This window comes from Scyliorhinus canicula, chromosome 5, assembly GCF_902713615.1.
Source record: "Scyliorhinus canicula chromosome 5, sScyCan1.1, whole genome shotgun sequence".
Classification (NCBI taxonomy): Eukaryota; Metazoa; Chordata; class Chondrichthyes; order Carcharhiniformes; family Scyliorhinidae; genus Scyliorhinus; species Scyliorhinus canicula.
In genome coordinates, this window is record NC_052150.1 from 148,378,943 (window position 1) to 148,404,329 (window position 25,387).

Below are 25,387 nucleotides of genomic sequence, written 5' to 3' on the forward strand. Positions count from 1 at the left end.
ATTGTCGGGCATTCAGCCTCTAATCTTCGGGTAAGCGTTCTCCAAGGCAGCCTTCAGGACGCACGACAACGCTGAATCGCCGAGCAGAAACTTATAGCCAAGTTCTGCACAGATAAGTACGGCCTCAACCGGGACCTTGGATTCATGTTGCATTACATTCACCCCCCCCACCATCTGACCTGGGCTTGCGAAATCCTACCAACTATCCTATCTTGAGACACTTCACACCTCTTTAACCTGGGGTTAGCCCTCTCATTGGATCTGTGAAGACTTAATTTAAAAAATAAATAAATTTACAGTGCCCAATTTTTTCCAATGAAGGGGCAATTTAGCATGGCCAATCCACCTATCCTGCACATCTTTTGAGTTGTGGGGGTGAAAGCCACGCAAACACGGGGAGAATGTGCAAACTCCACACAGACAGTGACCCAGGGCCGGGATTCGAACCCGGGTCCTCAGCGCCGTAGGCAGCAATGCTAACCACCGTGCCACCGTGCTGCGCTGTGAAGACTTAATTACCTGCAAATGCACGCATTTGAAGTACCGTCTTGCATCTTTGACTTGGTCTATATATTTGTTTCTTGAACCTACCTCTTCATTCACCTGAGGAAGGAGCAGTGCTCCGAAAGCTAGTGATTTGAAACAAACCTGTTGGACTTTAACCTGGTATTATAAGACTTCTTACTGTGCTCCTTTAAGATGTTCTTGAACAACTACTTCATTGACCAAGTTTTTGGTTTCCTGGCCTAATATCACCTTATGTGGCTTGGTGTCAGTCAAGCCTTGGGACATTTTACCATCTTAAAGTTTCCATGAAAATACAAATTGCTGTTGTAGTTAAGGTGAACAAGAGTCGTTATGCCTCTGTGTGAGGGAGGAATTTTATAATTATAACTAAAGGTGTAAGAAATCACTAAGTTATGTATTTTTTAAAAGTTGGGGCGGGATTCCCTGGTCTTCCCGTGGCGTATTTCTCAGCGGTGGGAGGCGGCCTACCATTCGCCGGAGGGGGGAATCTTCTGGTCCTGCCGCTGTCATTGAGATTACCCATTGAATACACCCCATGCTGATCCGAAACCCGCAGTGGAACGGTGAGATCCCGCCAGTGTGAACAGCCGGAAGATCTCACCCCTGGTTCAAATTTTAAGTAGCCCTGATTTCAGAACTTGTCAATGTATTGATCTAAAGATTTATTTGATAAATGCCTTGCATAGGTGACTGGCTTTTGTGGCATTACTGTGGCATTAAAATATCTGAAGCACAATCTTTGCAAGGGTGTAATGGTAATGAGACATCCTGATATTAGATCATCAGGAATCTTTATTAGAACCTGGAGCCCAGACCATTTGCCTCAATTCTCGCAGTGATACTTTTTTGGGTAAAGAGGTTTCTCCTGAGTTTCCTCTTTGATTCTTTGATGACTATCTTATATTGATGGCCTTCCATTTTGCTCTTCTGCAAATTGGAAAGAAGCAATCTTGCTTTGTCTTCTCTATCAACATTTTATCATTTTCAAGACCTAGTTTCAAGACCCAAGACTCTCAGCTTATCTTTACAAGAGAAGAGATCTAGCATGTTCTTTCAGTCCTGGTATTATGCTTGCAAATCCTTTTTGTGCTCTCTTTAGTGCCTCCACATCCTTTTTATAATACAGTAACCACAAGTTTACATGGTACTTCAAGTGTGGTCTGACCAATGTTCAATACAATTTTAGCCTAGCGTCTCCACTTTTCAATTCTATCTTTTTAGAAGTAAACCCCTGTGCTTGGTTTGCCTTCTTCATGGCCTGATTAACCTGTGTGATTTGTGTATTTGTACTTCCGTTTCCTGTCACTACTGTACCCAGTATAGCTCCTTATTTTCTAAATGATATGCAACCTCCTGATTTTCCTACCAGAATGTAATGGATGGCACTTGTCAATTTGCTATTTATATGTCCTTTCTGTACATTTATGAATGCCATTTTAAAATTTGCTGCAATGCTCCTCCGTATTGAAACTGGTATTGAATATTTAGCCCCCCCTTGCCTGTTATTTTAGTAAGAAGTCTTACAACACCAGGTTAAAAACCAACAGGTTTATTTGGAATCACTCACCTGATGAAGGAGCTATGCTCCAAAAGCTAGTGATTCCAAATAAACCTGTTGAACTTTAACCTTAATTTGTAAGGCTTCTTACTGTGCCCACCCCAGTCCAACACCGGCATCTCCACATCATGTTATTTTAGTACCTTTGTACACCCAGGTTGTATGCAATCTAAATTAAGTGTGTAGTTTTTTCTATTTCCAGATTTTGAAGGAAAACTTGTTACGTGGCGCAGCTGAGAAATAATTATCATAACTGCAACAAAGTTTTCAGGTCAGTCAAATCTTGATACCACATGGGCTTATTTGCATGGCTGGCACCTGGATTGGGACACCCAAAGCTGTGCAGAGACCAAAAAGGAGTGCTCTGTTAGGAATACGAGAGAATGCTACAAATACTCAACAAAGATATGTTTCGTGATTCTCTATGGGAGACCCAGGGTCCGAGCTTTGGGGTCTGAGTTTTACTTGAATGTGTGGTAATGTTGCTCATTCTGGGTGAGTGTGCTTTACACTCAATTTGGCTCTGTTTCGTTCCTTAGCTCTAGAGTCGCCAGGTATCGTTAAGATACCGCCACAAGTTTCAAGTTCAGACCAATAACTCCATACACCAGTTAGTAAGTTCAAACAAGACACGTTTATTATAATACAGTTATCTATTAATTATGCATATAAAACTACAAGACTAGGCTAATCCTACCACTAACAGGCCAATACTTATCTGGAATAAGGGAACTGCCGGATCAGGGAACAACGGCCTCTAGCTTTGTCCTGGATCGGCAGGCTTCCAGTCGGTGTGGACTAAAGGGGTCAGGAGTGTCTACACTCGTAGTGGCGTTTGTGACACTTACTTTGTGGCGGCTGCTGTTGGCCAGGCCTCTCCTCTCCGTGGTCAAGTTCGAGAGCTGCTACAAAGGTGTTCTTGTTGGGAGGGCCGGCTGAGAGAGCTGGTCAAGGAGAGGCTGGCTGAGAGAGAGAGCTGGGGTCGGGGTCACTGTCTTATACCTCTCCCAGGGTCTCGAGCCCACCTGGGCAGACCCTCTATACACTCGCAATCGATTGGGTCTCTTCCCAATCGATTGATTTGAATTTCCCCAATAACAGGGCAGTCCCTCGATCACTGGGAGGTTCTTGGGGCTTATTGTTTTGGACTTCTCTTGGCGCCGAGAAGTCTGGCCTTCTATTCACTGTAGCGATTTGAGTTAACTTGTTTCCATTGTACCTGGGAATCACCTGGTATCGCCTCATTAGTATGCTAACTTATTTTCTTTCACAGTGCTGTCTGGTTTCTGCAGCAGTCAGAATACACAAGCGCTTTTGCAAGCTGCTTGCTTTTGCAACATGTCCATTTTCCCTGCATTCTTTGTAATCTTCCATTTTGTGTTGGGCAGTGGCCACCCCAGGTGGCTACAGTAACCTGCCCTGTGTTTGTAGTATTGTAGTCATATGATGATTGAATTGTGGGCTATCAATGTAATGTAAATTTCCCCCTAGCACTGGGGCTCTTGTGGTTTTTTCTCCTCTGTTGTTTTTCTTTGAAGTGATGGGGATGATGTAACTCTTGTTGACAGTGTCCTGTTTTGGTGCTGACGGGTCTTGTATCCGTGACGGGAACATGTTGGGATATTTTGGTGCTGACGGATCTTGTATCTGTGAAGGGTGATGTGTTGGGCAGGCTGGGTCGATGTGGACTGTACTTGATGCAGTGTAGTGAGAGACAGACCTCCAACACTTGATAAGATGCAACACGATTTTATTTAACGTCTTAACTATTATACATGTTCAACTGTGGGTTGACACTATGCTGACTTGACTAGAGACCTAGTGCTAGCCTGACCAGACTTGCTGGCTACCGCATGGTGTTTGCACTGTCTAGCTCACAAACTCTGACTGTCTCAGAGGCTGGGTCCAGAGAGAGCGGGAAACCTGGTGCCCTCTGGCTTCATAGTGGTAGTGTCCTGTCTGGTGATTGGCTGCTCTGTTCTGTGTGCTCACTGGTCATCCTATGTGTCAATCACTGCCTGTCTGTACTCCATTATATACATAGATGTATATTATGACAAAGGGAACATGTTGGGGATGTTTGTGATGGCTCCTGTGATGTGCTATACCTACTTTACATTGATGCCTGTGGCTTTTTCACTTTGTCCTTCTTTTGCTGTGATATTTGTAAAAATTTTAAAATTTCAAGAAAAATATATATTTAAAAATACATTCACTGCTGTCAGGAGAAGAATGTCATTTTAAAATATCAACCTTCGCAGCTGCAATTATCCATAAGCATGTGGTGTTCTGCAAATGTCCTAAATGTTTATTTATGTTGAGAATGCAATTCATCCAGAGAGCTAAAGTTAGCGCTCTAGGATTGTACCAGTTCTAAAGGATACAAAAAGCTGAAAATCACAGGTCAGCAACTTCTGGGTTCTAGAAGGCATGCAGCAAGATTGTGGCAAAGAGAAAAAAAAGCTTTTAAAATAACTGAAATCCACATCACACTGGTGGGAGTGAGTTGTGATGGATACCCATCCTGCACCAATTTGTGACAGTAATTGGATGTTATCAAAAACTGTCTTGGACAGGCTGTTTGAAACTAATTTACATCATTTTAATACCATGAGATAATATGAGCTTCACAAGAAAAGTAAATAAGATACTCTAAAATTGCCTTAATTAGTGGAGCAATCTATGAAAGATGCTTATTTTATACAGCTACTTTATTTAGTTGAATGTATGTTAGGGGAAGAGAATAAAACAAGTAACTGGACAAATTTTTCAAAATGGTTCAGTAACGCTGGTAATTTTTGCTATGTTATAAAGTAACAAATCACAAACCTTAAAAGAAATTAGTGTAGTTAACTACTGTAGTTATGTCACTCATATTATAGCATGTCTGTAATATAACACATGCACAGAGAATTATATTATATTGATGGTATGAAGGCTGCAGCTCTTTGAAATGCACGTGTGTGTGAACAGAATCAGAATATCTTGATTCCCCTCAGTCACAATCACGAGCTGGATTATTCTCCAAAGAATGCTTATCTATGCGAGGTGTTGGCAAGGTGCTAGTCCCATTGAACCATATTAAAGAAGGAGCCACGTCTTCCAGGAAAGAACAATGGGTTAAAGTGTGGGGAAATCTGCTTTTGGTGAAGACTTTTTTCTTTATCCTAGATCAAAAATGAAAGAAGAAAGAATTTGCCATTGAATTGCTTTTTGAAGTGTGGGCACCTTTGTTACAGTGTCCAATGTGACGAACAATTTGTGCAAAATAAATTCCCACATTCAGCAGATGAGATAACTGGCCAGATAATCTTAGTTGGTGATGTTCGTTGAGGGAGGAATGTAGACCAGGGCACTGGGACATTCCTTGTTCTTTCACAAAAGTGCAGCAACTGTCTGAACAGACATTTAGAATTGTGGTTAATGTGTAACCACTATAATTCACACTGTACATTACTGTGTCCCTGTGGGCTCCATCTGTGAGCCGTTGCACGGCTCTGTCCACAGGGGGAGATGAGGAGCATGTAGAGGGCTCCGCCCTCGGCTCCACCCCTTTCAGGAAGTATAAGTGCTGCGGTCCTGCGAGTCTGCCTTCAGTTCAGCATAGTCGCAGGCAGGCTCAGTTGTAAGCCGATTAAAGCCATAGTTTACTCCAACTCGTGTCTCTGGTTGAATTGATGGTCGCATCAAGAATTTTAGTTTAAGATCGAATTTGAAAGACTGTATCTCTGACCTTGCAGCAGTGATGTGTCAGCCTACATTATATACTCAACACCTGGAGTGGGCTTGAGTCCAAAAACCTTCTGAATCAGAGATAAGGATTCCCCCGGCACAATATTCTGTTAGTTCAGAAGATCCCAAAGTGGATTGGAGCATTGACGTAATCAATGAGGTGGGCGAGGGAGTGATGGCAGGACAGGAGAAGGGTGAACTGGTCTCAGAAATCAAGTGGGAGAACTACTGAAATAATCTTGAATCATCAGAAGTAGTGCATTGTGGAGTGATTTCAGCACAAATGCAATATGAACCTCTTAGCTTCTATAAATTGGCAGTGTTTCAAGCATCCTTCACTGTGCTAACCTCACCCCATAATGCACCTCTTCTGACTTTGCAAGATGGTATTGATGGCTGTCTTATTGAAACATATTACCTGGTCATTATCACTTTGCTGTTTGTGGGACTTTGACTGCTGTGTTTCCTACATTACAGGAGTGACTATACTTTTTTATGGGATGTGGGCATCGCTGACTAGGCCAACATTTATTGCCACTTAACTATTGCCACTAATCTTTATTGTCACAAGTAGGCTTACATTAACGCTGCAATGAAGTTACTGTGAAAAGCCCCTAGTCGCCACACTCCAGCGCTGTTCGGGTACACAGAGGGAGAATTTAGAATGTCCAAATTACCAAAAACACGTCTTTCGGGACTTGTGGGAGGAAACCGAAGCACCTGGAGATAACCAATGCAGACACAGGGAGAACGTGCAGACTCCACACAGAATCGAACCTGGGACCCTGGAGCTGTGAAGCAATAGTGCTACCCACTGTGCTACCGTGCCGGAGGGAGTTCCAAGATTTTGACCTAGTGACAGTAGTGAAAGAACGGCAATATATTTCCAAGTCAGGGTGGTGTGTGACTTGGAGAGGAACTTGCAGGTGGTGATGTTCCCATGCATCTCCAGCCCTTGTCCTTCGAGATGGTAGAGATCATGGGTTTGGAATGTGCTTTCAAAGGAGTCTTGGTGAATTGCTACAGTGTATTCTGTAGATGGTACTCAAGTTGCCACTGCTTGTTGGTGGTGGAGGGACTGAATGTTTAAGGTGGTGTTAGGGTGCTCATGAAACAGTTTGTTTTGTCCTGAATGGTGTCATACTTTGAATGTTGTCGGAGCTGCACTCGTCCAAGTAAGTGGGGAGTATTCCACCACATTTATGACTTGTGCCTTGTAAATGGTGTACAGGCTTTTGGGTGGGGGCGGGGGATCAAGAGGTGAGTTACTCGCTGCAGAATTCCTAATTTCTGACCTGCTCTCGTAGCTACATAGAACATAGAGAAATACAGCACAGAACAGGCCCTTCGGCCCACGATGTTGTGCTGAACTTTTGTCCTAGGTTAATCATAGATCATAGAATTTTGGACACTAAAGGCAATTTAACATGGCCAATCCACCCAACCTGCACATCTTTGAACTATGGCAGGAAACCGGAGCACCCGGAGGAAACCCACGCACACACTGGGAGGATGTGCAGACTCCACACGGACAGTGACCCAAGCCGGAATCGAACCTGGGACCCTGCCGCTGTGAAGCAATTGTGCTATCCACAATGCTACCGTGCTGCCCTTTATATTTACTACAATATTTATATGGCTGGTCTTGTTGATATTCTGGTCAATGGTAACCCCAGAATGTTGATAGTGGGGAATTCAACCATGGTAGTACCATTCAATGTCATGGGAAGTTGGTTAGATTCTCTCTTACTGGAGATGGTTATTGCCTTGTACTTTTGTGACACAAATGTTACTTGTCACGTCTCAGTCCAAATTTGAATGTTGCCTACATCTTGGTGCTACTTTTTTATCTGAGGAGTCGCAAATGGAACTAAACACTGTGTAGTCATTAATGATCATCCCCTCTTTAACCTTATGATGGATGGAAGGTCATTAATGAAGCACCTGAAGATGTTTGAGCCTAAAACAGCACATGAGCAACTCTTACAGTGATGTCTCAGGGCTGAGATGATTGACATCCAACAACCACAATTTCTGCTCTTTATGCTCTGCAGATGTCCACAGTATTGCTGTGATACTAGGAAAAGTACTCTTGACCTTCTTGGTGCCACATTAATGTAAGTAAGAAAATAACACCTTGCCTGTTCTTTGACCTCCAGCAATCTCTTCAAGGATCAATTGGTAGGTCAGAAACCCGAGTGAATCCAGTCTGTTTTTGCCGAATTTGGCATTGAAGTTCTAAAACTGGCTGTAGGCCCATATTAGCTAATTCAAAATAAATAATTTCCTGTTTTTGATAAAGGTGCCAAACATGAAAAATTCCTGGTTACTAATTATGCATCTGTCATACTTCTAGGGTAGGGGAGCAGGGTGATAATCGGGGACATGAGAACGTGTCCAGAATTTGTCTGGCCAATATGAATTTTGCAACTAAACAATAGGCCCAAGGGGATTAATTCCTCCCCCAATGTGTGCGAAACAACCTGAATTGTAAATTGCTGGTTTGAAGTGAGGAGGGCGGGGGAAAACTTCACTGTGTAAGCATATTCATGAGAAATGGACACTCAGGTGAGTTGGTGAGCAGGAGATATGGAACCAGTCTCAAAGAAAAAGTTAATGACTTCAACAAAGGAGGAGATGGGGCGAAAAACCATGAAAAAAAAGGAGGAAAAGGGAAAAACTATTTGATAATTTTTGTTGCTTCACTCATTGCCTGTTAAATACCTTTTCCAGTTGAATTGTAGGTTTTATGAGAGTTGACTCTGCTTTATATAGCTCTTTGCATTAAATGTTTCAGGCTGTTAATTTTTTTTAAACTACCAAATTTGGTATATGAGTATATGAGAAAGTGCACACCCTGAACACCAGGCTTTCACAATATACATGGCAGAAAATAGTCCCTTTTAAGGTCCACTGTATTCAATAGAATCAAGTGGGCACTGGTATTACATATGCATGAGATAAACTTTATTTGAAGATGGCATTCTGTTTGTTGCAACTGAAAATTGGTGTTACTTTGCCTACATATCTACATATTTAGTGATTTGCACAATTGTGTTTTCCTGGTGGAAGTGGGTCTTCAAGCAACAATTGACAACCTTTCTCAATAACCTCTTGGGTGTCGTGCCACCTTCTGAGGCACTCACGTTAAAAACTTCCTGATCAACAAACCTTGTTGAGAAGGCATTTCATGTCCAGGAGAGCAATTTCACCTCTTCCATCTCAACATCCTCCTTTTCATAGTTTAGGGAACTGCATGTTCTTGATCAAAAACTACGGATGGGACCAGAAGAAAATCCTGCTCTGCTTTTCAAAGAGCTTAGAAAAGTGACCAGTCCAATTCCTGACCGATCTCCAATGATGTAACTGTGTGACTGTCTTTATCACTGGATCTTTGGTAACAATGACTTGTATGCATGTAACACTGTTAACAGCATTAAACACCTCAAACTGCTTCACAGGGCAGCCGAAGGCACAGCCACCATTGAATGTGCTCAAGAGGCCAGAATGAAAGAAGCATACAAATCTCGGAGGGTTGTAAATTACAAAGATAGGGAGGGGTGAGGCCATGTAGGGATTTGAAAACAAGGATGAGAATTTAAAAATGGAGAAGTGGCTTAGCTGGGAGCCACTGTAGATCAGTGAGTACGGGTGATGGATGAATCGGATCTGGTCTGAGCGTCGACATAGGCAGTAGAGTTTTGAGTAATCTCAGGAAGGGTAGAAATACGGGAGGGCAGCTATGATTTTATTCGAATAGTCATGTCTAGTGGTAACAAAGGCATGGACGAGGGTTTAGCAGCAGATAAGCTGAGGCAGTTGTGAAGTTGGGCGATGATATGGAGATGAAAGTAAGCTGCTAGACACATTCTGCTGCTGTTGAAAAGACATCTTTCTTTAATAGGCCTTTTAGAGGTTACATTAATACTGAATTCTCCTCCTTTCTAAAGGCCCATCCAGCATAACAAATGAGGATGAAATATCTGGTAGGTTAGCAGATTTAGACTCAGATTGCTTCTCACGTCTGTTGAGACAAAGCATGTGGTTACGTCTGTTTCCGTAGCTAGTTTTTCCTGGTCACCAGTTTTAACAGGTCACCAGCCTGTCACCAGAGGCTGTAGCTTGAGGAACACCACTCTGCATCAAGCATGTCTGACCAGGAGAAGCCCTCTCTTACCACCTGTCAGTGGCATAATGGAAGGATTTACAGCTTGATGATCACCCTGTTTGGCCACATTATAAACGCATCTTCTGAGCTTCTGGCTCAGAGGCAGGGATGCTACCCACTGCGCCACGAGACCATCCATTTAGCAGCAGAGACATCTGGGTAAATAAAGGAAGGAGAAAGAAAGCATTGCATTTATAGAGCATCTTTCATGATCTCAGGATGTTCCAAAGTGCTGCACAATCAATCAAAATTCCCTTGTAGTGCAGTTACTTTTGTAAGATAGGAACGCCTGGATGCCAATTTTGCACAGCAAGGCTCCAAAACAATAATGAGATAAATAGCCAATTAAAGTGCCTTAGCAATGTTGGCCATGCCATTAGTCTATGATTAATGCCACAGGATCTTTTATACCCAGAACAGATGGGATATCAATTTAGCATAGGCATTATTATTCTACTGTTAATTGGAGGAAAATTTAGGCTTTATGTCCGAAGGAATATAAAATGGCTTGCTGACTTTGGACAGTGGATAACTGAACCAGGCTAACCAGAAAGATTTGCCAAGCACTTTTAGTGAAGTAAAAGTAGTTTACACTCAGAATGGAGTACAGTCTCATTTTAATATTGCTCACACATTTACAGCTTGTTCAAATTGACCTGTTTTGTTGATGTGACATACACTTTACTGGTTTCTAAAATATATGTTTTATTGAAATTACAAATACTGTCTTTGTATGTATGTGTATCTATATGCTAGGTTCTTCCTTTCCATCAAGCATCAATTTTAATGTTTGAACTGTCGATGTCCCAGGATTTACCACAAGACCTGTAAGAGAATTTTGGATATAAAGATATACTGGATACTGTCCACAAGTATATCCCAGAGTTTTTCTTGTGGAGAAACACCACATTATTAAATCTAAGCTCAGGGCACCACATGAAGGACCTTTAGCGAGCTGAAAATAAGAACAGAAAATGCTGCATTCACAATGTGTATTAACAATATGTAAGATTAACCTGTTGTTTCTCTTTCTTGTACTGAACACCCTGTTGTTATTTCCAGCATTTTCTATTTTTAATTTCCGAACGAGGGTTTCTTTACATTCGCTCAGATATAACATTACAACCATATCTGAAACTAGTTTATTTGAATGTTATTCTTTTTTTTTATTAGGTTTTGCAACTCTTGGAGGATGCCGGTTCCAACGAGTGCTCTGCAGCAGATGGCTATATACTTGGGAATAGTGTCTGGAGGAGGATGTGCAGTTATGTATTACCTTATGCAGCGTGAGTACACACAAACACAACCTGTTAAACCTAGTTCTGCTTCCAAGACCCCTTTTTCCCACTGACATGCAGTAGGTATTCAGAAGACAAATATCACACACTTCACATGCACTAGTAGTAGACTGAATTACTTGAAGCCAATTTCAAAAATAGTTTGTAATTCTTAAACTGGTTAGGAAGCAAACTTTGTTTCAGCCTGCTGTGATGCTGTGGTTGTAGCAAGGTCCTCCTTGCTAACATTGTATTTGCTGTGTCACTGAGGACAGATATATCCTGGTTAAAGTCCAGAATCTTTGTTGTTGTACTAATTTGTAAATATCTCGTGTCACACGACATGTTTGAGTGCCAGATGGTGTACTGCAGAGTGATCGAATGCAGGTTCAGATTCACAATTTGCCCAAAAAAATCAATTACTGACCTCACTTGTGTCGGCATGTTGAAGTTAGGTAGCTTCCTAACAGAGCTGATTAGATGGAGAATCAATGCTCTTGTACACCCTTTACAATCAGGGTATTTAAAGATGTTGCCTGAAGACTGAAAAACTCACATATATCTGAAACAACCCCCACCACTTTTTGTCTGTTACTGTCTAATACAAGGATCATATATGATTGATTGATTGTAGTGGTGCTCATTGGGAACTATCGTCACCAATTTCCTTCCCTTGCTGCTCACACTAGCTTCTGTCAACAGATCAAAGCTCATCCTCAGCTCTGCATTCTCCTCCAAATGTCTGTTAACTTGCAAACCGGTGGGGGCAATTCAGAACAATATTAAAATTAGAGCTAGACCATTCAGGTGTGAAATCTGGAAGCACTTCTTCACACAAAGGGTATTGGAAATCCAGCATTCCAACAAAAGACTGTGGATGCTGGGTCAATGGGAATTTTCAAGGCTGAAATCAGTAGCTGTCTGTTAAGTGAGGGAATCACGAGGGATATGGAACAATGGTGGGTAATTGGAATTGAGGTAATGATCCACATTTACCTCAGTTTACCTTGCCATAACAATCATACTTTCCTCAAAATTCACCATTATCTCTTAGTATCAGTAGCTGAGTAGATTATTCCATTTGATTTCCAGAAATATTTTGTTGCTGAGCTAGACCTACGTACAGTCTAATGCTAGACTAGATTGTGGATTTGGTGCTGATCTCTCATGAATAATTGGTTTTATAGAAAATTTTGCCAAGTCAGAATACTACAAGTTGGCGATAGAAGAACTCAACAAACATGACACTGCACTAGAAGCCCTGGGAGCTCCACCACTGCAAGTCCGAAATATCAAACTCACTGACAGGAACAATCGAGTGGATGGAATAAGTGCAAGGGTACAGCTTTCAGTTACTATTTCCTACCCAAGCTATGCTTTTGTACCTGATTGATAGATTCTTTGTATGTGGTGCAGAAATTCCATGAAGCAATGTTCTTCTTCCATGTGTATATTGGAGCTTTCATACACCTTGATTTAACCTCACACCTTGATTTAACCTCTTACCTTCCTCAGAGTTTCCCTGTGATGATGTTGTTAGGGGATACAGATCTCCTTTAAATCATGACTGGGAGTTTGAGTGAATGTATAATTTGGGGTGCATAATTCCAAAAATTGCATGCCAGTCTTTGGAATCCAGATAAATTTAATCGACTAAGTAATTGTGTTCCATTGATTTATAGATCAAAATCCCAGTATGTGGAACAAGGTCAGCTGGATATCTCCACACCTATTCTGTTAGAGACAGTGCACAGAAGAGGTAACCTATATGAGTGTAACCAACTAATTGAATGCTGAATGTCTTTTAAAAATCACTTTGATGTTACAAATATGTATTCAGTTTGTTTTGTTTGCAAGCGTTATGATGTAGGAAGGGATCTGGCGATGAACACTTTAGATATCAGCTTCAACTCCTATTTTTGTATATTGAGGGTGGTTTTGTACCCTGTTAACTGTGAGTGCAAACAGCTTCATGGGCGCAAAATCTCTTGAGGATCAGAAAATGAGATTTTCACCGGCGAGATTGCATTTTAAATTTTCCCCACCCCTTGCTGGTGACATCACGATTAGGTGGGAACCTTATTTTAATACATTGTAATATAATTAGCTTCCCCACCATGCATTTAGAATTTCTCCCTTGCAGACATAATATCACGTTGGCAAGGTTTACAACTGCTTTTAAAAATGTGAAGTAGTCGAGGGGACCCCGCCAGCATGCACAGTTAAGCATAACCCCAGGTGGAAGAAGGACATACTCCCTGGCAGTTCCACCCCAGCAGTTCCACATTGGCAGTAACCCTGGCAGGGTGGCACTTCCAGGGCGTGGGTCCTCTGGGAGCTGCATTTGGGATGTGTGTGTCTGTCTGTCTCTGGTGTTTTGCGGGTCCATTAGGTCATGGTAGCAGCAGTTTCTCTTCTTGAGGAAAGATCAGTTGTGGGGGCTGTCCCTCACTTTCTATGAAGCACTGGAAAACAAAGAGGCAGACCCATAAATAAAATTACTGTTGGAGAAACAGCTGCTACCCTGACTTAATGGATCCCTGCAGAGCTATAAAAAAATGAACAATCTGATTCATCGCTTTGAAGTTCTAGCGAGCAGTCGATCACAATGCTTTTAGCAGGTAATGGAGTGCGAAATTCAATGTAAACTATCCAGTTCAAAGCATTCAGCCTCCAGCCATAGGCAGCACCTTCAGTTATTCAAAAGGCAATGAAATTGACTGTGTGAAAACCACTTCAAAGGTTTACACCACTTTAAAAGCATAACTTTCACCTTCATCTCACAGGCTTTTAAACTTGACATACTGGCAGTTTTTAAAGGGTTTAGGGCTTTAGATAGGATCAATTTCACTCTCATTCTATTATGAGAAAACTATTTCATATGTACTGACTTACTGTTTAAAGGGTTTCGGGCTGCTGATGAGAACATTTTTACTCTTATTAGGGGTGTGTATTTATGAGATAATGAGTGACTGCCTAAATGGTGTAAGGGTACAGATGAGCATATTTTCCCTTTATTACGGGAAAGCTTTAACTTTTTCATGCTGACTGACTGTTTAATGTTTTTTCAAGGCTGCAAATGAGGAGAGCAGCCTGTGGAGCCCTATTCCAAGGTAGACCCAGACCTGAGCCCCTCCAGACCTGAGCCCCTCCAGCCCAAGCCCCCCTGACCCTCACCTCCCATGAAGGACCCCCCTCGGCCTCCTGGCAGCAATTGTTGGGAGGATACTTGCCACCCTTCAGATTGCAAGGTGGCAGGTTGGAACTGCCATGGGGTGGGGCCTGAAGGGGGGGGGGGGGGGGGGATGAAGGAGTGGTCAGAGGGGGGCTAAATGGGGGAGGGGGTTCTGAGGGGTGGCCTTGCCAGCGATTAGGGTGGGGTGGTTCCCTGCCTGTGATCTGCGGTGAGGTTGGGAGGAGGGCTGCAGCAGCAAATGGAGATCGGAGCGCACTTTAAAAACAGCACTCTGATCGAGGTGCGGGACCTGCCTGAAAGAGTAGCTCCTGAGGTGTGCCACGGAAAACCTGGTTTGCAAAAAAATAATAATTTCCAAATGCCATGGAATGGCATGTCGGGACTCTCCTAGCGCCCGTGGAGACCAGTCCGGTTTCTACGCTGGCGGGAGACTTCCAAACGGAGAATCCCAACCCGTCTCTATTCAATGACTCCCACTGAAAAATGTGTGCATCGGATATCGGGTGAGGGCATGGTTCAGCTTGGCTGTGGCGGAACTCTTTGAATGAGTGACCTGATGATGCACATTCACTCATTCATAAAGAATAGCCACTTGGATGAGACACCCGAGGATAGGCAGCACCACTGGTTCTGTGGCTGAACAAAACTCGCGCTTATGAGAAACAGTGGGAATTTTTCTGAAAAATTATCAATTATGACTCTACCTGTGTTGTTAATTTTTGTTAGATGGCTTCTCCGAGAAGCTGTGTTGCAGTTGCGGGATGGTCAACAAGTTTCAGTCTACCCCTCGACCAAGGATGAAGACCACCAATGTTAATACTTGTGCAAAACTAGATTCTTCACGATGCAATTCAATTTCTGATGCTATTTAAAAAAACACAGCCAATTAAAAAAGTGAATTGAAAAGCAGAGTACTGTGATGATGGAAATCTGAAATAAAAACAGAAAATTCTAGAAAAACGTTCAGCAGCTGAGACAAAATCTATGTAGAGAGAGAACCAGAGTTAATGCTTCAGTTCTATGATCTTTCATCAGAACGGGGGAAGGTTAGAGATGTAATTGGTTTTGAGCAAGGGGTGGGTGCAATAAGAATAAAAAGATCTGTTATAGGATGGAAGACAGGAGAGATTGAAAATGACAGAATGAGCAGAAACAATGCTTTCAATTTCCACCCATCTCTTACCTTTAGAGGGTTCATCTCCAACTCGTCTCTTCCCATCCTTGGCTTCTTTGTGCTCTGTAAAGACTCTATTCCATTCTCCCATTTCCTCCGATTCCGTTCTGATCATGTAATCTTCCACAACAGTGCTTCGGAGACGTGTTTTTTTTCTCAACCAAGGATCGTTCCCCTCCCACCCATATTGGCCACATTTCTGCCCTCGCCCTTTCCCCTCCCTCCCAGAACCATGAAAGGGTTCCTCTTGACTTCACATTCTACCCCACCAGCCTCCACGATCAATGGATCATTTTCAGCCATTTCTGTCATCTTCAGTTTGATGCCACCACTAAACACATCTTCCCCCTCGGCATTCCAAAAGGACCCTTCCCTCTGTTTTACGCTGGTCCACTCCACAGTCACCCTCAATACCCTGTTCCATCCCCAGGTCCCCATCCTATGCAAATGTTGGCGGTGTCACACCTGCCTTTCTCCACACCATCCAAGGCCCCAAACACTCCTTCCAAGTGAAGCAGTGATTTCAATTTAGTTACTGTATTCACTACTCACAATCTGGTTGGAGAGACCCAATGCACATTGGGTGACCGCTTTGTAGAAAACCTCAATTCAGTCCACAAGCATGAACCTGAACTTCTAATGGCCTGTCAGTTTAATTCTCCACTTTGCTCTTGCGCTGACATCTCTGTCCTCGGCCAATTATTTAGTTCCTGTGATGCTCAACATAAGCTTGAAGAATAGACCTCGGGCTGGATTCTCCACTGCCGGGATTCTCCGTTGTGCTGGCAGCGAAACTGAACCCGGGGATTTCCCCGACGGCGTGGGCTGCCCACAATGGGAAACCCCATTGGCCGGCTGGCAAGATGGAGACTCCCGCCCTCATCTTTCCATGTGGTAGTACAGCCTTCTGGACTCCACACTGAGTTAAACAATTTCAGACTCTTAAGCATTTTCCCCACCTTGTTTCCTTTTCTTTGCTAGGTACATTTTATTTTCCTTTCAGCTGGCAGATCCACGGCTCTGGGCACATCTTTTGTTTTTTCTTGTTCCATTCCTTTTTACCCTGGAAGACTGTCATTCTTGTGAAGAGCTCAAGTTACTTTATCAAAATGAAAATGTAATTAATTAGTAAAGCCAACAGTAGGTTAAACCGCTAGATTCTTATTTTCACAGAATATGTATAATTAAGAAAGTGCTTCAACTGTGTATTGATATTGAGCGAAGCCACTGCTTTCAAAACATTCACTTGCAGATTGCTTGTCGTTCAACTGGCAAATATGGAACCGTTTTCTTCCCAGTGCGTAAATCAAGGAACATGTACCTTTCAGATCTTTGGTGTGCCTGTATTGAGTGCTGTTCCCATCGTATATAATGCCTTGAGAGCTAGATCCTGAATGGAATGGTAACATTTGTGTATTAAATGACAAATCTAAGTTGAATAAAGTTTCAGACAGCATCAGACTCAAACATAGCAGAACGTATGGGAAGTGAACTACACCGATAAGATCTGCCTTGTCGACATAGATAATTTAATATTTATTTAATTCCATACAAAAACACTATCGAGTATGGTAGTAGGACTCTGAATACTCATTTGTGAAGATCACTCAGAGTACAGAATGTCTGCGCTGCCAAATTAAGACGCTAATGCTTAGTGAAAGCATACTAAGTTGCTCCATGTAGCAACACAATGACTCTTATTCTTGTGGAAGAGACATATCAATCTGTCAACTCGAGCTGTATTTGAGTGATAGCTGTTTCAACCAAAATAGTTATAATCCGATGATTAATTTCCGGATTTGAAAAAGATAATTTATCATGATGTCAGCTACATGTGTCCATATCTCTAGTTGCAAGAAAGATAGTGCTGGGTATTCTACTGGAAATGCCGTTCTCATGATGGTTTTCCCACAATAGTATTAAATAGTATTATAATCGGAACATGATGGGCTGAATGTTTCCAGAGAGGTCAGATCCTGCCATTGGGGCACAAAGCGGGAGACAATCCAGCTCTGGCAAATGGCAGGACCCTGGGGTGACATTTTGCCAGCAACAGCCTACAGAGCTGCCAGCCCACTAGTGGTGATCATTGCCGAGGCTCAAGAGAAAGGAGAGAGTGGCTCCATGGCAAGGTGCCCTCAGAAATGAAGTACCGGTGTCCGGCCAACAAGTCCCCCTCCTTCTCCTCTACCCGCTGGAATTTGCCAGGTTTTACCATCAGTGGCTCAGTTGACCCAGCCACACATCTGAGGTTCTTGCCACTGTCAATATGCCATGAAGGTACAAAGACGAAGCTCACCTCCTGACATCGTCCCCACGATAACATAGCTGCCATTCCTCAGGCCATCCCCAAAGGGTTGGGAAATTCAGCCTGACAATTTATTGCGATACTAAGAGTGCTGTATTGTTGGAGATACCATCTTTTGGATGAGTTGTTGAGCCTTGTTGGCTCTTTCAGATGAACATAAACAATCCCTATTTGATAGAGAGCAGGGAAGTTATCTTGATGTCCTGGAAATAGGGGTGGGATTCTCTAATCTCCCGGCAGTGTCCACGCCGTTGTAAACGCCGCCGTGTTTTACGACGGCGTGAACGGGCCGCTGCCAGGGCTAATTCTGGCCCCTACAGTTTATGCCCAAGTGTTGGTAATTGATGTTGCTTAGCTTCACAGCACCATTGTTGCTGGTGGTTTGTGAGCCCTGACTGGCTGTGATACAGGTGAATCCTTCTGAGAACAACTATCAACCTGAAACTAATGCACTTTCTGATCAGGAATTAATGTTTACAGGGCTAGACATTGTGGATTGTGGTAGTCAGTGGAGACTGGTCACATTTGAAACACATCAAGTGGTAATATGCCAGCATTAACCTATACCAAGCTTAGTTAACATACAATCCAGGATAGAAGACCTGATTGAATTCAATGGCGAGCACACACCAGCTGGGGTGGGGAAAGGCGGCTCATTTTGGGCAAGTGTAAAATAGCCAAGATTGGCTTTGGCGCCCGTTATAATCACTCGTAATTTCCACTTCATTGACTTGAATTGGAGCAAAGGAGGAAGAATACAGGTTCAGCACAACTCTTTGGTGTCAAAATCAAGAAACACCCTTATGCAAGCATAAACTTTTGAAAGCAATCAGTACTCCAGTGTTTTCTGTGATAGAATAACTCACCTATTTAGATGTGAAGCTGGGCAAAAGGAAGAAACCATCATTGTGCTTTATCAGATGCGGGCAAATTTATTTTCAAGGTTTACATATCATAGGGGCTGGTTTAGCTCACCAGGCTAAATCACTGGCTTTTAAAGCAGACCAAGCAGGCCAGCAGCACGGTTCGATTCCCGTACCAGCCTCCCCGAACAGGCGCCGGAATGTGGCGACTAGGGGCTTTTCACAGTAACTTCATTGAAGCCAACTCATGACAATAAGCAATTTTCATTTCATTGGGCAGCAGGGTAGCATGGTGGTTAGCATACATGCTTCACAGCTCCAGGGTCCCAGGTTCGATTCCCGGCTGGGTCACTGTCTGTGTGGAGTCTGCACGTCCTCCCCCTGTGTGCGTGGGTTTCCTCCGGGTGCTCCGGTTTCCTCCCACAGTCCAAAGATGTGCGGGTTAGGTGGATTGGCCATGCTAAATTGCCCGTAGTGTCCTAATAAAAGTAAGGTTGGGGGGGGGGTTGTTGGGTTACGGGTATAGGGTGGATAGGGTGTAGGGTGATCATGGCTCGGCACAACATTGAGGGCCGAAGGGCCTGTTCTGTGCTGTACTGTTCTAGGTTCTATGTTCTATGTTCTATCTCTACTTAATAAAGACCATTGATTATAGCCTGCAAAGCATAGGCCTTGAATATTTAGAGTCTAATTATCCATGGTACTAAGGTACAAGTCACATTCCTTTTGGGCAGTACAAGTGTGGCTTCACAGTGCCAGGGTCCCAGGTTCGATTCCCCGCTGGGTCACTATCTGTACGTTCTCCCCGCTCTGCGTGGGTTTCCTCTGGGTGCTGCGGTTTCCTCCCACAGTCCAAAGACGTGGAGGTTAGGTGGATTGGCCATGATAAATTGCCCTTAGTGACCAAAAAGGTTAGATTGGGTTACAGGGATAGGGTGGAAGTGAGGGCTTAAGTGGGTCGGTCCAGACTCGATGGGCCGAATGGCCTCTTTCTGCACTGTCTGTTCTATGGACATATTCTAGTGTGTAGAAATGCAATTTGTGTGTCGGATAGTCCTAATCCATCAAAGTTGAAGATTGATCATTTACTCAGCAATTAAGTATAAAATCAATAAGCAAGCAATCAGATATGTTTATTAAAGGAGTATGTCCATCTTTATAATAAAGATACAAAAACAACCTTTCCCTCCCCTAGTGGAATAAGATATACACAGTATTGCAGGTAAAAGCACTGGCTAGCAGTTGTTAACTTTACAGTATACTGAAAACAAAGGCAACACTGTCAAAAGGTTCAGCTTAAGATCGTCTAGAGGAAGGTAGATTTTATCAGTTAATTATGAAAACATGGCTACCTAAAACTCACCAGAGAGAAATTTACATCAAGAACACTGGCTAACTTTTTAAATACAGAAACGAGAGAAAAAAATATCTCCAGTAAATACAGAACTGTTCTTTTATCTGAGACTCCATTCAATTTAGCACCATTTGCAGACGAATCCTGCATATTGGGTGGAGAAACAATATACTCCCGACAACCCACTGCAAAGCCGAGAAACGACTTTTAAGTTTTTCATCTAACATCCCCAATAGGTCTTAAAAAAAACTGGAAGGAGTTGTTTCCTTTCAACAAGTTAACATTTATATAACGTGCGGTAATTTATTGGGATGGGGTAAGAAATCAATGAAAATTGTGCAGGATAAATTTAAGAAACAAGACTTAAGATTACTTAAAAAATACTTCACTTTGTAAAAACAACTATAATTAAAATATATATATATGGCAATATTCAGGGGTCCCTGAGTTATTTTTTTTAAAATGGAGATTTTGGGCAGGATTTTCCGTCGGTGGGATCCTCCGCTTCGCTGGCAGCGCACTCATGCCCGTAGATTTCCTGACAGTGTGGGGGTGGCCACAATGGGAATCCCTATTGTCCGGCTGCTGGGATGGAGGGTCCCGCTGCTGGCGGGACAGAGAATTCTGCCCTCAGTCTTGTAAAAAAAAATGTACACTTTTGTGCTGTTGCATTACAAATTGATGCAAATACTGTATGTAACAACCTGGTATGAACGTAGGCTGCTGTCCAGAACTTGGTTCTGTTCTTCAATTATAAAACTAGTTCTAATCCCTTGAGACACGTGACTGCTGCTTATTGCAACATACAGTGCTCTTGTCTGCTTAGTGCATACTGCAATGTGTTGTCCCCCAGCATTCAACAAAAAAGTTTTATAAATGGATTTACAAAGATGTAATTTTATAGTAACTTTGTAACTAGTCAGAAAGCTAACAAATTGTTTACTGTTACAAAAAGTTAACCAGATTACCAATATTTTAAAATATCTGTACATTTAACTAAATTAATTTTGCAGTCCTTTGCATAATGAATACTATATAAATTTCTAATCTGTAAGGCACCAATAGAGTAACATCTATCACTGTCCATTGTGCAGCAATTTTACTTAACAGGTTAACCTCATTCTGGGAACCTTAAGCAGTTGTTTCCAAACACAAAAATACTCACATGAACAACACAAAAATACATTTTCAAATACAATATAATTATTCAAAAATAGTGAAATAAATCAAGTATAACAAAAGCGCTCAAGGAAGCCAACTTTTGACTTGTATAATTCATGCCTGTTTTTAAAAAAAGGAGGAATGTTGCAAATTATTCCAGATAACAATGACAAATGTGCATTATTTGTGAATATAGCTTGCTGAAATTTGTGAAGGAATAACATTTTAGAATTTAAACTGAAATTTGAAAGTGTGTAATTCAGAAACACGGCATATTTGAATTTTATTGCTGATAGTACAATGGCTTAAAGGATTGATCCAGAACTAAAGAGCTTCCCCCCACACCCATTGTGCAAGTAAAACTGATATTTTCCAATAATGCTCAGCCAGTCACCTTTTGTGAAGCAAGTATCAGCTCGGAACTGTGGTACTGAAGGAAGCACTTCAATTGTCGCCAACCCTCATGGCTCTCTGCTCGGCTTTAGTTTGAGCATTGTTCACATATTGAATCCAGAAGCATGGCACAACAGTTCTTGGCATGTCAACAAACTGTTTCTATTTGAATATCTGAAGTGGAAATAGAGGCTCACAAAACAACACTTTTGTCAAAGTTCATTACTTTAAAGAAAACCCTCAAAAATGCAGTGTTTCCATCCCACAATTCAATAGATAAACTCTCCTGAAATTTCCTGTAAGGTGTTAAAGGGTTCTTCAAATTTGAAGCGTTTGGAGATGGCTTTTTGGTCAGTTTTTAGGTTTTCTTTCTCAGACTGTCTGCATTGTCCCAATGTGTATGACGCCATGACAATGAGCTCCTCCGTTTCTTGGCTTTGCTTTTCTGATTCTTCTGAAACTGTGGTTTCAAGGGTGTTGGTAGAAGTTTCAGTGACAAATTCCGTTTCATCGCATTCATGTGCCAACCATGGGTGCCCGAGACACTCCTCAGCTAAAGCTCGTTCTCTGTCGAAGAAAGAAACATACTAAACAATAGCAGAAAAGTCAAACATCATTTTGAATCAAACCATGCTACAGGCACTGGGTGCGTACATCTCGGCTCATGGTATGAGAAAATGTGATACATCAATTGACGGACACAAAGTTGGGGGGGGGGGGGGGTCGTCGCATGGTTCTTAGGCTAGAAATAGGTATCGGAATAGCCAGGATTATTCGGATTTGAGCAAAGGGAACACAATCTTGAAAATTGCTAATGTCGCAAAAGGTTTGGCAAACCGAGAGGAAGACTTTAGAAAATAAGATAGGTTAACAGGTGCACTTGAATGTGGATACATGAACATAGAACAGTACAGCACAGAACAGGCCCTTCGGCCCTCGATGTTGTGCCGAGCAATGATCACCCTACTCAAACCCACGTATCCACCCTATACCCGTAACCCAACAACCCCCCCTTAACCTTACTTTTTAGGACACTACGGGCAATTTAGCATGACCAATCCACCTAACCCGCACATCTTTGGACTGTGGGAGGAAACCGGAGTACCCGGAGGAAACCCACGCACACACGGGGAGGATGTGCAGACTCCGCACAGACAGTGACCCAGCCAGGAACTGAACCTGGGACCCTGGAGCTGTGAAGCATTGACGCTAACCACCATGCTACCGTGCTGCCCATGAGGAGTAACACATTTTGGCAAGATAAATATGGAATGAGAGAATACACTCAATTGAATAGTGTGGATTTACAGAGAATAAATTCAAATACATAATTCCCCGAAAGTACAAAAGCAGCTAGATAAAACCAGAATAAAAGTCAACAGCATTTTACATTTCACAAACAAGATTATTTTAAACAATTACTAAGTAATAAATTTGTACAAAATATTTGGCCACAGGAAGAAAAGTGTAAAATGATAGGGCACTTTATAGAAAGAATATTAACGCTTTTGAGATAATACAGAATAAATTCATCAGAATGAGGCTAAGCATAGGAAATCGTAATGAGGATAGATGCAAGAGATTTGGATTATTTCCATTGGAGCATAGAAGATCGAGCAAAGATTTAATAGGATAGAGAGTTTGTGCTTATGTTTTTCTTAAAACATAAATTCCTGGAAAACCCAGCATTTGTTGCCATTCCCTAGGTTACCTTGAGAAAGTGGTCAGGAGCCACCTTTTTAAACTGCTGTAGTGCGATTAGGAAGGAAACTCCACGGTTTCAACCCAGTGAGAGGGAGATAATTAGCCATTGTCCACGGGAGAGACAAGTGGTTTTATATAGCTTGAAGGGCACTGCTGAGCATCAAGAATAAAGCAAGGCGCCCAGGTTCCTTTTCCTGTTTAGATCCATTCCGATCTACATCCCCAAGGCCTTTTTCAAAGCGCTGGACAAACATATCATGGCGTTCGTATGGGGGGGTAAAAATGCTAGGATCCCAAAGAAGGTCATACAAAAAACAAAATCCAGGGGGGGGCTAGCCCTCCCGAATCTACAATTCTACTACTGGGCGGCAACAGCCGAGCGAGTAAGGGGATGGATCCAGGAGCCAGAAGCCGAGTGGGTGCGTGCGGAGGAGGCCTCCTGCATGGGAACCTCCCTCCGGCCCCTCGCCACGGCAGCACTCCCATCCCCACCCAAAAAACACTCCACCAGCCCAGTGGTGACAGCCACCCTCCAATCCTGGAACCAACTGCGGCAGCAATTTGGCCTGTACAAAATGTCGGACAAGGCTCCCATCTGCAACAACCATAGGTTCAAACCAGCACTGACCGACGCCACCTTCAAAAGGTGGAGGCAGGACGGGGGGACACTGACAGTCAGGGACCTATACACGGACGACAGGATCGCAACACTGGACGAACTGACAGAGAAATTTCAGCTAGCTGGGGGGAACGAGCTACGGTACCTGCAGCTCAAAAACTTCCTACGAAAGGAGACAAGGACGTACCCACAACCGCCACGACAGACACTATTGGAAGACCTACTGGACGCAAGTATCCTAGAGAAAGGGAACTGTAGTGACATGTATGACCGACTGGTAGACAGGGACGACACCGTACTGGACGCAACAAGAAGGAAATGGGAGGACGACCTGGGGATGGAGATAGGGTGGGGACTCTGGAGCGAAGCACTGCATAGGGTCAACTCCACCTCCACGTGCGCAAGGCTCAGCCTGACGCAACTAAAAGTGGTACATAGAGCCCACTTAACGAGAAACCGTATGAGTAGGTTCTTCCCGGAGGTGGAGGACAAATGTGAGCCGTGCCAGAGAGGCCCGGCCAACCACACCCACATGTTCTGGTCTTGCCCCAGACTTGTGGAGTACTGGACAGCCTTCTTCGAGGCTATGTCCAAAGTGGTGGGGGTGAGGGTGGAGCCATGCCCGATAGTGGCGGTCTTCGGGGTTTCAGACCAGCCAGATCTATTCCTGGGGAGGAGGGCGGACGCCCTTGCCTTTGCCTCCCTGATTGCCCGCCGTAGAATCCTGTTTGGCTGGCGGTCAGCAGCACCACCCAGAGCTGCAGACTGGCTGTCCGACCTCTCGGAATCTCTCCAAATGGAGAAAATCAAATTCGCCATCCGAGGGTCGGACGACGGCTTCCACAGAACGTGGGAGCCATTCATGCAACTGTTCTGGGACCTGTTTGTGGCCAACGTACATGAGGAAGAATAGTCGGGTGGCCAAGAACCAGGGGACAATGGGCGGGAATCGGGGGAAGGTAGCCGGGGGGAGGGGGGGGGGGGGGGGGCTACGGGCTCGGTATGGGGGTTTGATGGCAAGCCAAGGCCCAAAACCAAACTATAAATAAATGCCTATAAACATGTGCCTCGGCCATATTGGGGAATGTAAAATATGTGTGCTGGCTAATGGGGGCGGCCACAATTATTGTTATGAAGATGCCTACCTGTAAATATTCATGAAAAAAATTTTGTGTTTTCCTTTTTTTTTTCTCTCTCTCTAATAACTTGTAATTTGTCATATATAAAATATGAAAACTCAATAAAAAAACATTTATAAAAAAAAGAATAAAGCAAGGCAAGAAGGCAGACTACCAAGATGCACAGAGATTGAACCTGCACTGTTGGCATCATTCTGCACCACATTCTAGTTA

At 43.1% G+C, this 25,387-nt stretch overlaps 2 protein-coding genes across 4 annotated transcripts in view; one reads left to right on the plus strand and one right to left on the minus strand.

Moving 5' to 3' along the window:
• The window catches only part of LOC119966319 (cytochrome c oxidase assembly factor 1 homolog), a 96,609-nt gene extending 79,509 nt beyond the window's left edge, over positions 1 to 17,100 (plus strand). The window contains exons 3-7 of one of the 3 annotated variants that reach the window (XM_038797800.1): positions 2,289 to 2,357; positions 11,160 to 11,272; positions 12,451 to 12,602; positions 12,946 to 13,022; positions 15,186 to 17,100. In XM_038797800.1, coding sequence (XP_038653728.1) covers positions 11,179 to 11,272; positions 12,451 to 12,602; positions 12,946 to 13,022; positions 15,186 to 15,276 — 414 coding nt within the window. In that variant the 5' untranslated portion in view covers positions 2,289 to 2,357; positions 11,160 to 11,178 and the 3' untranslated portion in view covers positions 15,277 to 17,100. Of the gene's footprint in view, positions 1 to 2,272; positions 2,358 to 7,914; positions 7,936 to 11,159; positions 11,273 to 12,450; positions 12,603 to 12,945; positions 13,023 to 15,185 lie in introns of those variants that run through there. The other 2 variants (XM_038797801.1, XM_038797799.1) reach the window with 2 other exon arrangements.
• Positions 17,101 to 19,916: 2,816 nt separating this feature from the next.
• stk17a (serine/threonine kinase 17a) overlaps positions 19,917 to 25,387 on the minus strand; it is a 94,795-nt gene continuing 89,324 nt past the window's right edge. The window contains exon 7 of the mRNA XM_038797806.1: positions 19,917 to 22,279. Coding sequence (XP_038653734.1) covers positions 21,982 to 22,279 — 298 coding nt within the window. The 3' untranslated portion in view covers positions 19,917 to 21,981. The remainder of the gene's footprint in view (positions 22,280 to 25,387) is intronic.